At 52.0% G+C, this 14,617-nt stretch overlaps 1 protein-coding gene across 2 annotated transcripts; it reads right to left on the bottom strand.

Annotated features, from left to right (window-relative positions):
* Positions 1–298: 298 nt before the first annotated feature.
* On the bottom strand, positions 299–14,393 carry fam120c (family with sequence similarity 120 member C). Of its 2 annotated transcripts, none has more exons than XM_077723518.1 (17): positions 12,859–14,393; positions 10,836–11,082; positions 10,254–10,336; positions 10,047–10,175; positions 9,631–9,733; positions 9,474–9,547; positions 8,952–9,235; positions 8,690–8,855; positions 8,273–8,356; positions 7,702–7,873; positions 7,344–7,593; positions 7,113–7,227; positions 6,822–7,031; positions 6,520–6,748; positions 6,161–6,296; positions 6,010–6,076; positions 299–5,524 (listed from the first exon to the last, which is right to left on the bottom strand). In XM_077723518.1, exons 1-17 carry the CDS (start codon positions 13,459–13,461, stop codon positions 5,267–5,269), a joined length of 3,210 nt encoding a protein of 1,069 aa, XP_077579644.1. In that variant the 5' UTR covers positions 13,462–14,393; the 3' UTR covers positions 299–5,266. The 2 variants fall into 2 exon arrangements, with proteins under 2 accessions (XP_077579644.1, XP_077579576.1); XM_077723450.1 differs by having other exon boundaries at positions 8,952–9,250.
* Positions 14,394–14,617: the final 224 nt, after the last annotated feature.

Genomic DNA, 14,617 nt, shown 5'->3' on the forward strand with positions numbered 1-14,617 from the left:
GACAAATTGAAATAACTCCATTCCTTTCACCCTCCCACTCTCTTCGTTCCGATTTGGGGGGGGGAACACATTTGGCGGGAAATCCCAGGCGACGGGCTCGGATGGACCACGAGATTATCATTCAGGGATATTACGAAAATCAACAGCGCAGACGGTAACGGCTGATTTTTTACTTTTTTTTCGTTTACTTACGTACGTACATGAACGGTGAAACTGCCTAAAGATGCCATAGAAAGAAGGTGAGAGGAGAAAGTGGCCATTGTTACGATTCTCTAAGCTCGGCTAAGCATATTTCGTATTTCTAACTGAAGCGACGGTAGCGGGATTAGAACATGTGGCTGGCTGGCTGGCGGCGGCGGCGACATTAAAATAGTAAGAAAAACACATTTTGCACAACTCAATCCAACCGTTTTTTAAGGGTTTTTTTCGCATTTTTTTTCTTTTCAAACTCCGGCTAAATACATACAGAAAAAACGATAATTCATGTTAATAGAATCTTTACTGTTAGTCGGGTCGGTCGAGGGGCGGGGCAAAGAGAAACGGCGGCCGGCACAAATGACGCTAGGCCTGCGGGACGAGCGGCGGGAAAACTTGGGGTACGTTTTCGGCGTATTATCGGGTGTGTGCGTGTGCAAATCGGGCGGGAAGTGGATTTATTTTTCATTTTTTTGGTTTTACGTTAATGTTTCTGCAGATAGAGCTTAGAAATTCAATTTCATTCACGTGTAGGCTAAAGTCTTGCTAAGCCATGCGGGGGGAAAAATGATCACATTATTCTAAGGGGGAGCCGTTTGTTAGCGGCTAGGCTAATTTTTAACGTGGTAGTCGTCGCTTAATGTGTTTACCGGCTGTATAACTAAAAAGAAAATCCTCTTGATTAATGTGTCGTCTATAGTGGGCGACGCAAGGGAAGAAGATGATAACAATATGCTAAAATGGAGCCGTTTGTAAGCGGCTAGGCTAATTTTAAACGCGGTAGTTGTGACTAAATGTGTTTACTAGCTGTATAATTCAAATTTCAATCCGATTTATGTGTAGGCTAAGCTAGCACTGGGCGATGCAGGGGAAAAAGGATCACAATAGAATAAGATGGAGCCGTTTGTTAGCGGCTAGGCTAAATTTTAAATACGGAGGTCGTCGCTAAATGTGTTTACTGGCTGTATGACTAAAAAAAAATCATCGTGATTAATGTGTCGTCTAAGCTAATACTGGGCGACGCAAGGCAAAGAATGATAATAATATGCTAAAATGGAGCCGTTTGTTAGCAGCTAGGCTAATAATAGGTGCTAAATGTGTTTAATCAATCATGGCTCATAAAATCTAGAAAACAAAAACAGAGTAGGACAAAATGGGGGTTCTACGTGGTGTGCGGTCTTAACCCAACTAACTACCGAGTCACTTTGGGATGTGTGTGCGTGAGTGTGTGTGTGTGGGTATGTGTGGGTGCCTGCCATGAAACATACGGATTTAGGGATTGACTCAGTCAGTGTTACCAGTTACCAAAAAAAACAACAACAAAAAAAAACTCCCATAAAGTGACGAGAATGTGGTTGGTAACAAACGCAACTGAGGATTCGTTTTGTGTGTGGGTTTGTGCGGGTGTGAATGTGAATGTGTAAACGCGGCGGCGGTGGCGCGCAGGTCGGTGAGGACGGCGCTCTGGCTAACCATCCTCTCTGAGTATGTCCTAAATACGGGTAGTTTTACGTCGTTTTTTATTATGATTAGCCGGGCGGGGACGTCAAAGTCCGTTACGACGGGCGGTGGCACCCGTCCGGTTAAGAAAAACTCGGCTAACGGCGGGCGTGGGGGTTGTCGACGAATCAGACAGGTGACGGCGACCCGGCGGAGGGCCGGGACGCCCAGAAACCATCGGCGCTTCCGGAGGTCACCATTTTAACCAGAAACGGCGATGGACGTCCAATCCTTTCGTTAAAAAATAGAGTCGTGAGGTGGCGAGCATGTAGCACAACATGATGGTTATTACCGCCAAAACAAGACCTGGGGGAACGCCCACAGAACGGATGAGCACGTGGAGCTAGCAAGCTAGCAAAACGCTGGCATACATTCGCGGCTACTATTTTGTAGAGGGCGGGCCCTAACTACAATTAAATTGTATTTGAATTTTGGGGGTGGGATTTGAGGCAAAATAAAATTTGAAAGTCACTAGCTGTCACAAACTTAACATTTTAAATCAAAGAAAATCAAGAGAAATAGTCTCTTAAAATGTCTGATGATTCCTTTGGAAAACATTTGTTTTTAAAGTTTATTAAAAAATATGTAAAAACATTTAGTTTAAAAATGGAAAGAATGTATAACAGTGGTGGGCCAACTATTCCACTGTTTAATTTCATTCCAGAATAAGACTGAAAAAATGATGAATAATTTTTTTTTCAAAATCGATTTTTGGGGATTGTTTTATTCCCACCATCCCTCCATCTTCAAACAGATTGGACGTCCGTCACCGTCGGCGACACACGCGGAGCGACCGGCAAATGCTTTGACGCGGAGTACGCCAACCTCGTTACATTGATTTTTGACGCGGCGGCCATCTTGGTCGGGTCATGTCAACAAAAGCTCTCTGTGCACTTTAGTTTGGCGCCAGCGGGCGACCGATCCGTCGGCGGCGCTTCGTCGGCCTTTCCGACGCCACCGGATCGGACGTCCGTCCGGAAGGCGAAAAGGCCCCGCCCCTCCGCCTTTTCTTCCTTCCGGACGACCGAATGGTCGACGTAGTCGGATGAAAATAAGGTGCTTATCGGGCGGGCGGGCGGGTCGCCGACGCGTCTTTTCGGTCGCTGGCGGCGGCGACGACGACGGAGGGGGGCGGGGTTAATCTATCTGCTTTTCGGCGAACGTTAAGTGCTCTAACCGATCAAGTGAGCGGTCTAGCCACGCGTTCCCGACCGACCCATCCCCGAGGGCTGGAAAAGTGCATTCTGTTGGCGTAAAGTGACACGGACGCCACGCGGCGACCGGTCTACGGGCGATCGGGGCGACGGCGAGGCTCTTCGCCATTCACTTTGGACAAAAACGCGAACGGAGCACAATCTGGGCACGGTATTGGCAAACAAAGGACGGCAAGTCTGGAATCTGGAAAGACGGCCAGATTCGAGTCAGAACCGCCGCCGCCCGTCTCCGGTCGGGATTCGGACCGGAAAATCCCAATCCCGTCCGATCCGGGCGCCGATACCCCGGCCCGGACGGAGCTCCGCCCACAGAGGCGACGACGAGACCAGAATGGGGCGTCGTCCTTCCTCGGGAAGGTTTTCCGCCTGGTTTGTCTTTTCTTTTTTTTGGCCTTCAACTGGATGCGGAAAGGTGCCTCGCCTCGGGGGGGGGGCGGAGCTTCCAGTGTGGTTTCGCGTGAAAAAATAATAATAAAACGGAAAAAAAAAAACACTACAGAAAAAAACAAAGTGCCTCTTTGTCCGGGAACCACTGTCTGTGCACATTCGGACGTCTCGCAAATAGAGCTCTAACTTTGTGTCTCGGGCACCCTTGACGACGACAGACGTCCCCAATCCGGTAGCGTCCAAGACACTTTTTTTTTGTCCCCAGTGTCTCACTTGGTTTTGGTTCTGGGTCATTTCCTGTGGATATTGGGTCTACTGTGTTGATTGTTTCCTGGCCATTTAAGGCTCACTTCCTGCTTATTTATTCGGGATTCAACTTTCTGCTGATTTGTGGGTCACTTCCCATTTACAGTGGCTCACTTCCGGCTGAAAATGGGGCATTCCCGCCTCACTTTTTGTTGATATCAAGGTCACTTCCTGTTGCTTTGGGGCCATTTGTAGGTCGCATCCTGTTTTTTGTGCCGTTTTCAGGTCACATCCTGTGTTTTTGGGGCCATTAGCAGGTCACTTTCTGTGGTTTTGCGACATTTTCACGTCACTTTGTGTTTTTGGGCCATTTACAGGTCACTTGTCGCTTTTTGGCCATTGACGGGTCTCTTCCTGTGTTTTTTGGGCCATTTCCAGGTCACTTCCTGTTGTTTTTGGGCCGTTCCTAAGTCACTTCCTGTTGTTTTTCGGGCCATTTCCAGGTCCAACTTCCTGTTTATATCAGGTCAGGAGCTAGCACGACTTCCAGTAAGCCCTCCCGGTTAACGGTCGGACGTCTATCGGCGTCAATGGCGGCCCGCGAGCTGACGCGGGGGCGCGGTGGCCCATAAGGTTTGGATCCATCGGTTACGGGGGAGGGGCTCTTTTTGGGAGGCCCCCCATGAAAAGCGCTTTACATTAAAATACAACATCAAGTGCTAAAGTTGGGATAGTACAATCAAAGCTTTGGGACACGGGGAAGGGGGTCGCAATATCGTAACGTAGGATAACGCGCTCATTTTGGGGCGGGGTTAAACCTTTGGGGGCGGGGGTTAAACCTTGCATACTCGAAGGATTAAGGTGCGTAAACTAACGGCCACGCCGCTCAAAAGGAAAACGCCGTCGCAACGTGTCGGCGCCGATCGGCGGACCGCGCTCGGGTCGGGGGCGGGGCTTCCCAGCCTATCGGAGCGGGCAATCGTGCGGGTGGGGGAGAAGGAGGGGCCTATTTTGGGGCTCACGCGTTATCGGGGCCACGCAAAGAAAGAAAAAAAAGAGGAGCTTTAACATGAATCGTACGTCATATGACCACATTTAAGTCTTGACGGGAGAAAATAGCAACAAAATGTTAAGTTGACTAAAATTGGAAAGTTCCAATATAAAATGAGCATTAGCGTGTGAATTATGAACGCTTTTATCGCAAATTTGTACTATTACACTTGAATTTTGTAATGCCGGGTTAGGGGAAAGAAATGTCTAAAATGATGTTTTTCTCAAGGACGTCAAGTTAGCGTATGACATTAGCCTAGGAAATTTGACCTTGGCGTAAATTCGGGACCTTTTCACCTAATATTACTACCCTGACAATAGTTAGCATTAAAAGTTTGGAATTATAACACGACTCTTCCGTGACAAATTTAAAAGCCTTTTGAGATGGTCAAAATATAAGCACCTCCCTCTTTTCTTTCTTTCTTTGCGTGACTTAAATAGTCCGTCGTGCTTCTAGAAGAAGAAAAAAAAACTCGGCTGAAAAAAACAAACAAACATCAAAGCGCATGAGAAACGGAAAAAAAAAGAAAAAAAGAAATGGGATCGAACGGTGACGGTCGAGCGTTTGGGGCGGTGGCGGCGTGCGGGCTGGGCGGGGCTACCTTTGACGGGGCGGGGCGTGGGAGTGGGTGGGGAAAGGCAGTCAAACGCGTAACCGGCTGTCCGTCCGTCCGTCACTCCTCTTTCCGTAACGCTCCGTCCGACGGGCAGTCGTCAAGGCAACGGGGGCCCTCGGCCGGCGCCCCCTCCGATTGGTTGTCTCTGTTGGCTAAGGCACACTGGCTGGCCGGGTCCGAGGGCGCCGTGCCGCCGCCGCCGCCGTTCAGATGCCGGGCCGAGGCGGTCGGGGCGCCGACGGCCCCTTCCGCCGCCGCCGGGCCCGCCTCTTCCGAGGCTTTCGGGGGGCTGCCGGCGCCGGGGGGCGGCGACGTCTGCGGAGAGGAAAGGGGGAGGAGGAGTCAGCAGATGGGCGGAGACGGACGTCCCGTTGGTTTCGGTTCCAAAATGGCAAGAAAAATCATTTCCCGTAGACAGATTCAAAAAGTCACGTGACCAGTACAACCAGGAAGTGAGTTTAGTTTGTCATCCCTAGGCAAGATAGCGGCACCCACCCTAAGCGAGCAATGGCAGGCAATAAGTGAATATGCAAAATAGGGTTTATTTTGTTCTTGAATATCATTCATAGATGTTCAAATAAACTTGACAAAGAGTTTTATCTGTTTACCTTTTCTCTATTTTAAAACAAATGAGCATATCGGCCGCATTGTCTGGCATTATGCCGTTTGGTCTTTGCATTTTGGTGCATGTCAAGTGGGATTTATGCGCATAGAAGCCGTGAGCTCATAATAACAGCGACAAAATATACATATATGCGAGAAAATACGGTAAGCAATTTCAAATTATTATTTTTTTTTACCTGTGTTCTGTTGGCAGTTGTTTTTTTTCCTCCTCTCGGCTTAGCGGGGGGGATCTCTTTGCCCCTGCTGCGGTTGGCAAAGGCAAAAGGTGAGCGGCGGAGGTGGGGGGGTGGGGGCGGAGCCTGGCCCCGCCCCCCAGCGAGTACTCACCCTCTCCCGGCTCCCACCGAAACCACCTGCAGGTTGAAGCCCCCCCTGCCGCGGATGGGCTTGTTGCCGGCCCACTGGCCCACCACCATGCCGGCAATCTCCAGCTTTCCTCCCTGAGGGGGGATGGACTGAATGCCTGGATTAGATTTCATTAGATTAGCAAAAAATGCGACTCCACACACACACACAGGGTACACAAATTGGTTCCAAAATTATTTTGTAAAAAAAAAAAAAGAAAATGTAAGAAAAAGTAGCACAGAAATGTCCTAAAAACCAATGGATCCAAAGTGTTAACGCTAATTTAGGAAGCTAACAAAATGGACAACCCCCCCCGAGGGTGAACCGGAAAAATGACCCACCTGGAAAGGCCCTGGCCCGGTGCTGGGCCGGGTGATGCGGGTGGTGGGGCGGTAACCCGCCCAGGGGACGGGGCGGGTAGAGAGGCGGCACGGGGTAGAACGGCGGCACCATGGCGGGCGGTAAAAAGGCGGGCGGTGGCAGGGGAGGAGGCGGCGGAGGGGGGCGGGACAGGTTGACGCCCTCCAGTATGGCCTGCCGCATCTTCTCCACCTTGGACACCAGTTCCTCCTGTCGGAAAAAAAAAAAAAAACATTTCACAACACCCGCAAAAGCCAATCCAACCATTTTATTTTGGCCGTACCTGTCCTTCGCACATGTCCAGCAGGGCGGCGCGGTCGCGGGAGGCGCGCGCCAGCTTGCTCTGGAACAGCTTGCCGTCGAAGAAGCCCCAGGGGCAGCAGTGTTCCCACGGCAACGGCTGCCCGCAGGCGTCGTTGATGAAGAGGGCCGTGTCCACGCCAGCCATGAACAGGGCGGCCAGCTGCACGCCGCGGGCGTCCACCTTCTCCACCTGGTGGGCGAGCGGCGCGGGCAAATTGGAGGCCGTCGTCTCTCCCCGGTGGCCCGGCGGCCATCTCGGACGGTCCTTTACCTTGAGCTCCTGAAGCTGGTCCGGTTCGTAGAGCTGGTTGGAGACGGCCTGGGCCAGGAAGGCGTCCAGCTCGTTCCTCTGGAGGATCCGGCCCCCGGGCCACTGCATCATATACCTGATGGGACGCATTAAAAGAAATGCTCCAGAATGGCATCCGTGGCCAAAAATTGCTCCGAAATGGCACCTAAAAAATAAAGACTTTTTTTTCTTCTTCTTTGGTTTGGGTCCTACCTGAGGACGCAGCACATGAGCAGCAGGTGCTGCGGGACCTGCGCCGGGTTGAGCAGGGCGGGGCAGTCGGAGCGCAGGCAGGCCAGGAAGGCCCGGGTCCGGCGGGAGCGGTCTTCGCTGGCCCGCCCCAGCCACAGGCGACGCAGGTTGGGGCAGGTCCACTCGCGGAAACACAGGGCCGGGACCAGTTCCGGGCTCAGCGCCGACTTGGCTTTGCCGCTGCTCCACTCCTTCACGATCACCGGAGGAACTGGAAGGGTCCGTGGGTCACGGAGGGTCACGGAGGGTGGCCCCGGCGGGTCACGGAGGCGTCGGGGCCACCCTCCGTGACCCGTCGGCACCCGACGGCGACACCCACCTTCCAAGGGAGCCCTCTTGCGGAGGGCCAGCCTCTCCAGGCGGCGCTGCGTTTCGGCCAGGCTGAAGAGGACGCCGTAGCCGTACTGGCGGGCGGCGCGGAACAACATGGAGGCCGGGGGAAGCTCCGAGTTGCACTCGTCCTCGATGCACACCGGCATTTTCATTTCTCCCTGGGAGAGAGGTGAGAAGCCAAAGTCCTGAACTTCATACAACATGGCTCAATCACACATAATATAATATAGACATACGTATAATCTTTCAATCGACCCAGAAGCGCTAGGTTTGACTCTTCTTTTGGTGGGAGGGGAGACATGTAATATTTGAATTGAGAAGCACTCAGCTTGAACAGTAATCCTTTGAAATGCTGCCATCTGGTGGCAACGGTCAATATGGCATAACTGGTCGAACAAATTCAGGCTGGAATTTTCTTTGGCAGCAAATTATCTTTGTTTACGCGTTTTGAATGTGGTGTACATGTATTTTCATTTTCTTGTTATACCGATTTGTTGAGAAAATTGTGTCCGATTACGAGAAGAGTGGAGGAACGGTGGCGTTACGTTGGACTTTACCTTGGTGAGGATGTGGTAGATCTGCGGGTACATCAGCCCTCTTCTGTGTCTGTGCTCGGCCACGCGGAGAACCTCGGCGCTGACCTGAAACCGTTTCATTCCTTTCGTTTATACACTTGTCGTCGGGTGAAAATTAAATGTGGAAAAAAATGGATGGGACTTTGGAAGAAAACAATCCAATATACATGAAATTTGCCTGTGATTCTCCGTTGGTTGACAGGGAACAAAATCCTCAAATTACCATAGAGTGAACCCAGTCACCAAATAAGTACCCCGAGAATGGCCGAAATACAAACGAGTGCCTCAAAAACCACAAAACGTGTGCACAGAGAGGCTCAAATGTACTGCAGCCAGCAGGAAATGACCCGAGAAATCCCCAGGAAGTGCTCAAAACGTGAATGACCAATCTCCACTGACCTGGGGCAGAGGGGGCGTGGTGATGTCCATGTGACTGCGCGTGGCCATGGACAGCAGCGACGGGATGCCGGACGCGCCGCCGCCGTTGCCCTGGGACGCTTCGCCGGGGGCTGGGCCGCCCCTCCTGGCCGGATCCTCCCAGCGGGACGGCTTGTCCGTCAAGTGGCTGCGGGGAAAGGATGCGCCCACGGGGGTCAACCTTTTTGCCGGCACGTCCGTCGGTCGGAGGCCGTGGCTTCTTCCCGTCCCTCACTCGACTCACTTGGCGTTACCGTCGTCGGCTTCGTCGTCGTCCGACGAAGAGGACGACGGAGAGGACGTCGGGGGCGAGGGGCCCGACGGGGCGCCGCCGGCGTGATGATTGGGCAGGCGCCCTCCGCCCTGAGAGGAGTCGTACGGCGCCGACCAGTCGGAGAAGCCCGTCTTTACCGTGGGCGAGCCGTCGTGCTCCCGGGGCGGCGCCGGCGGGTTGGGGAAGAGCGGCGCCGAGCCGTGTCCGAACGGAGCGTTGGCGAAGGGCGATTTGAAGCCGCCCGCCGCCTGCGTCTGCGGGGGAGGGAACTGAAGCGCCAAAGCGGATACGTCAGCTCGGGCCGAGCCCTATGCCGAGCCCTATGGCGAGCCCTATGGCGAGCCCTATGGCGAGCCCTATGGCGAGCCCTATGGCGAGCCCTATGGCGAGCCCTATGGCGAGCCCTATGGCGAGCCCTATGGCGAGCCCCATGGCAAGCCGCCCGTCAGAGCGGAGCGGATATATGCGACTTGGGTCGGGCGAAGGTCCTACCTGATTTTTCCCAGGATGCACGGCTCCCATTTGGCCGGGGGGTCCCCCGAAAGGAGCGGGCCCAAAACCGGGCACTGTTTCGGGGAAGCCGAGACACGGCGGCGATTAGACGTGGCGGAGGCGCCGCCGGGCGAAAAAACAACATTTGTTTCCTCACGTAGGAAAGAGGGTGGTCCCATGTTCGGCGAGCGCGCTTTGGAGGCCGCCGAGAAATATTCCACGGCTCTCTTGAAGCGATCCATTTTGTCTTCCACGCGAGACTGCCGACAGAAAGAGAGGGAAACAACAACACGCCGGGATAAATACGCTGCCATTTTCCACCCCGAAAAAAATCTGCAAGCCCTCAATGAGGACTTTCCCTAGAATAAACAGGAAGTGAGCCGATATTGCCCCTAGAGAGGAAGTGACCTACAATTGCCAAATGTAAAAAGCATCGACCCGGATGGTAACGTGGCTCCGGGGCGGCCATATTGGGACAGGCCAGAATAGCGGCCGACGGGCGAACTTTTGACAGAGCCTAACTGAGCGCGGTGTGGCGGGGCGTTTTAACGATGGCGGACCAAGACGGCTCACCGGCGACTGCTTGAAGACGTCTCTGGCGATGGCGTCCAGGTGGCCCAGGTCTTTGATGGACGAGACGTACTCGGAAACGGCCTTGATGACCACTTCGCAGGGCGGCAGCACCAGTTGCTGGGCTCGGACCTGGCGTACGTTCAAACGTCAACGCGAAAACATGGAAACTTCCAGACCGTCCTGGACCGGACGAGAACCCTACTCTACCTTGAGAGACGCCAAGGGGTGTTCCGGTCCCAGCAGGCTCCAGTGGAAGGCGGCCAGGTCTTCGTCGGGCAGAATGTGATTTCCTTAGAGGGAAAAAACACAAACCTCACTTTCTACATGTTTGTTTTTAACTCTTTTAAAAGACAGATTTCTCTTGCAAAACAGACTTTTTCCAAAACACTTTTTTCCCCTCTTTTGAAACACATGTTTAAGCAACACGGTACAAGAGGCCCTTTGAATAGTTAAAGAGCGCCATCTGCTGTTTCGGAGGGGAACTGTTAGCGCGTGTATTGTGACTTGAGGCAACAGATTTGCAAAAGGAAACAGACATGCTTTTTTACCCCTTTTAAAGGGCACTTTTCTATTGTAAAAAAAAGATGCTTTCTCTTTTAGAAAGACACTTTTCGTTGGCAAACAGGCTTTTTCTCTCTTAAAAAAATAACAAAGACTTTTTTCTTCTTTTAAAAGACACCTTCATTTAGAAAACCCACTTTTCTCTGTTTAGCATGATTCTACCTCCACTTTGAAAATAGTAGCGCCCTAACTCTGTTACGTGTGGCCCCGCCCCCCGGGTTTCCTCACCCAGCAGAGCGGCGAAACACGGGAGGTGCTGGGTCTTGAGTCCCAGCTGCCTGGCGGCCTCGGACAGCAGGTACTGGTGCGTGGTCAGGTTCTTGCCGTTCCAGCTCAGCTTGAGGGCGTGCGACGAAAAGTAGGCGGGGACGTTGCACAGCGCAAACTCCGAATCCTGAGCGATCAGCCCGGCGAAGCCGTAGTCCCTGTACAGGGACAGCACTTCCTGGTGATGGTCCTCCAAGGTCTGTACCACCTGGGCAACAAAAAAAAAAAAAGTCGGCCAAATCTTTATAAAAAAAATATGACTCATTTGATAAACAAAAAAACACGATGATGGAAATTTCCAGGTTACATTTTTTTATGCAAACGAATGACTGGCCATACGAAAAAGATCCACGTTCTGAAATCCCCAAAAAGGAAATTCATTTGGTCGTCCGTTATTTTCTTTGGAAAATATTGTCGGTGGATGCATTGATTCTCTCTTTAGAATGTGGTTACCCTCAACTGGGCTCTCATTGGCTGGCTCACAACAACAACTATCCATTTTTCATGATTCTCTCTGACATATCTGGCGACCTCGGCTTAAACCTCCCTGTATTAATGATTGCAATTCCCCTTAATAAGCCATTTAAATGCAACGCGGCACTCATTTTCACACACACAGGCCACATGGAAACGTGTAAAATGTAGTCCAATAGCAGACAGCTTTGAAGGACACTTGCCACATCTATCGTACATTTATGTGCATGGATATACTCTCTAGTTGTGGACCCAACTCATTTCGTAAGTAGAGGTACGACTGTACAAGAGAAAAAATGACTTCTGCGGTAATATTAGGTGATTGAAATCATATTAAGAGGTCAAACAAAAATACCTTCATCAACATTAAAAGGCCAAAGGTCATTTTATGTTCGGTGAAGTCACCTTATGCCAAAATAGGTCGTCAAATGACAAGATTTACGTCGTTATACCGGTACATTAACGCAAAACTATTGGGACAAAGAAGTAATATCGGAAACAAATCAAAATACAAATGGAAAATGATAAGATTGAAGTGACAGGTTGCCATGCAGAACATCTGCTCCGACAAAAAGAAAATCGGATTTATCTTTTTTTCTTTTTCAGGTTTTTTTTTAACTCCATTTAGTACTTGTATATTGAATATAGAGTATTTTTTTTTCCAAAACAAGCGTATGATTCCAGTATCATGTGCCCATCTGATAAGGCCCCAAATTTGAGGATTTGGTCACAAGACGGTCCGGTCGGTCGTCATGAGTTTTTAGGACTTTTGCGGATTCTACCAGCTCCAAATTAAACCACGCCCACTGAGTCAGACAACTTTTTGATAGTAAGTGTATAACTGTACCAGAAATATACATACATACGGGATGAATAAAGTTATCCAATCCAATTGTGATATTTCTTGAGGTATCAGCGGGTTATATTGATGCAAAAATATGACGATATAACAATCATTTTTGCAGGATCTTTACTGGACTAATAATACAAGTATCAACTTGTTAATCCAGTTATGGGGGGGGGGGGGTTGCAAGTTTAAAACCAAATTATAATAACCATCTCAATTAGCAACAGATAGCTCTGATAGTATCTTGTAATATTTATTCAAGTCTTAGCAGCCCAAATGCAAAGTAGGAGTTGTCATTTACCAATATTTGTGACATTATTTGTACTCTTGACTCACTGATAATACTTGTACCGGATCGGTAAATAAATTTTTTTAGGGGGTTGCAAGTTTTTTTTTTTTTAACTGTACCCAAATTAGCAAGAAATAGCTGTGATAGTAACAGAGTATCTTGTACTATTTCTTCAAGTAGCAGCAGCCAAAATACAAAATATGAATGGTCATTTACCAGTTTGCGATATCTGTAGCATTATTTTCACTCGATATCGGCAAAAGAGATGTTGAAATATAAAAAATGTGGAATGGAAACCCAAAAAATAATGACCATGGGGTCACCCCGAGTAGCAACACGTTGACATTTGAAGATAATAATAAGGGTTGACTTACCCGCACGCGGAAACGGAACATGGCCAGGCGGACGCAGTGGCTGAGGCAGGCCGGGGGCAAGAACCATGCCCGGGGAGGCGGGGTGGCCTTGCCGCCGACGTGGTTGACGATGAGTTGCGCCGTCTGCCGCTGACCCTGAGCCCGCCGCACCCACTCGGGCCAGCGCTCCTTGCCCAGCGTGCCGTTGAAGACCACCACCAGCTCCAGGCCGCCCTGGAACAGGCAGGCCTGGGAGAGGGCGGCCAAATAGCCCAGCATGGCGTTCCACTGCCCGCCGCACACCCAGTCCGTCTGGTAGCCGCCGTACAGGCGCTGCAGGCCGGAGTCGGCGTCCACCAGGATCCGAGCGGGGGGCGGAGGGGGAGGAGGAGGAGGAGGGGGCGGCACCACCATGGACCCCGGGTGGTGAGGGTGAGACGAGTGGTGGTGGTGAGAGTGAGCGTGAGGGTGAGGATGATGGTGGTGGTGGTGAGGGTGGTGAGGGTGCGGCGGCGGAGGAGGAGGCTGACGGGCCGCGGTCCGGGCTAACTTGAGCAGGTCCACCGGCACCGCGGCGCCCGGACAGCGCTTCTCCAGGTACTCCTGGAAGCCCTGCACTCCCATGACCGAAGTGTTGAGCCTGTGCGTGTGGCCGGGAGCGGGCTCCGAATACGTTCTGTACGCCGTCTTGTCGAAAAGGCGCCGAGCGGCGGCCGGACGAGCTAGCCGACTGCCCGGCTAGCAAAAAAAAAGGAGGAGTGACTGAGTAACTGAGTGAGAGAGAGACTGCCTGTGTGTGTGTGTGTCTCTTTAGCTTTAGCCTGCCGAGTAGGTTAGCCGAGCCGGTCAAGCACCCGAGCATGCGCCCGCCCGACCTCCGCTCCTCTCCGCCCTCCTCGATTCGACTCGGCCCGCTAGCTTCAGTCAAGCTTCCGGGCCGGCTGGAGCTAACCACGACCACTCGACGGACGTTTAGTCCGCGCGTAGCATGGCAGGCGGTGCTAGGAAAGTGGCCGGCGCCGGGGGCAAAAAAAGGGGAGACAGACAGGCGCGAAATGGACGCGATACTGCGCACTAGTTAGCAAAGCCGGGCGGCCACTCGCTCGGCCGACATGTCAAAAGCGGCGGAGACAGCTAGCCCAACTGACGACTCGCCACACGCTTTAGCTCCGAATCCGCTAGGATATCCGCATCGGGTGGGCCGCAGCGTGATGACAAGCACACCCCCTCCGGAAAAAAAGGCGTTGTGTTTGCTAGCCTCTCGCCGCCGCACTTGTGTCACCCGAGTCTCGTCGCTGGCTAGCTTGGTAGGGTCCGCGGCGTGATTTTGACGCGTCAGCTCCCGAGGCAAGTCCGTGGCTGAGAAGGCGAGCACGGGGTGAATGTTCGGTGGAATAAAAGAAAACAAAGTCAAAGAAAAGAAAAAGAAAAGTCCTAACGGTGCCCCCCTCGCTGTCGTCCACGCTCACGGCTCCATGTCGGGGAGGGGAACATTACTTCCAAGCGACATCGGCCATCTTGCGACTTCCTCGCGGCTCGGCCGAGTGGGAGAGAAGGCGGGGAGAAGGAGAGGAGGAGGCGCTCCCGCGGGGGCCGACGGGAAACGTAGTTTCCGGTGAGCTTGAAGCCCCTTTTGCGAGCAGTCTAAAAAACGACAGCTCCCGACGCCGAAGACGAAGCCAGCCTTTCTTTCATTGACTGCGAAACACGCTTGGCTTCAGACTTGTCGAGCAAAACGGCGAGCCCAAAAAAGTACTCAAAGTCAAACCCCGCCATTGTT

This window comes from Stigmatopora nigra, chromosome 1 (assembly GCF_051989575.1).
Source record: "Stigmatopora nigra isolate UIUO_SnigA chromosome 1, RoL_Snig_1.1, whole genome shotgun sequence".
NCBI classification, from domain to species: domain Eukaryota; kingdom Metazoa; phylum Chordata; class Actinopteri; order Syngnathiformes; family Syngnathidae; genus Stigmatopora; species Stigmatopora nigra.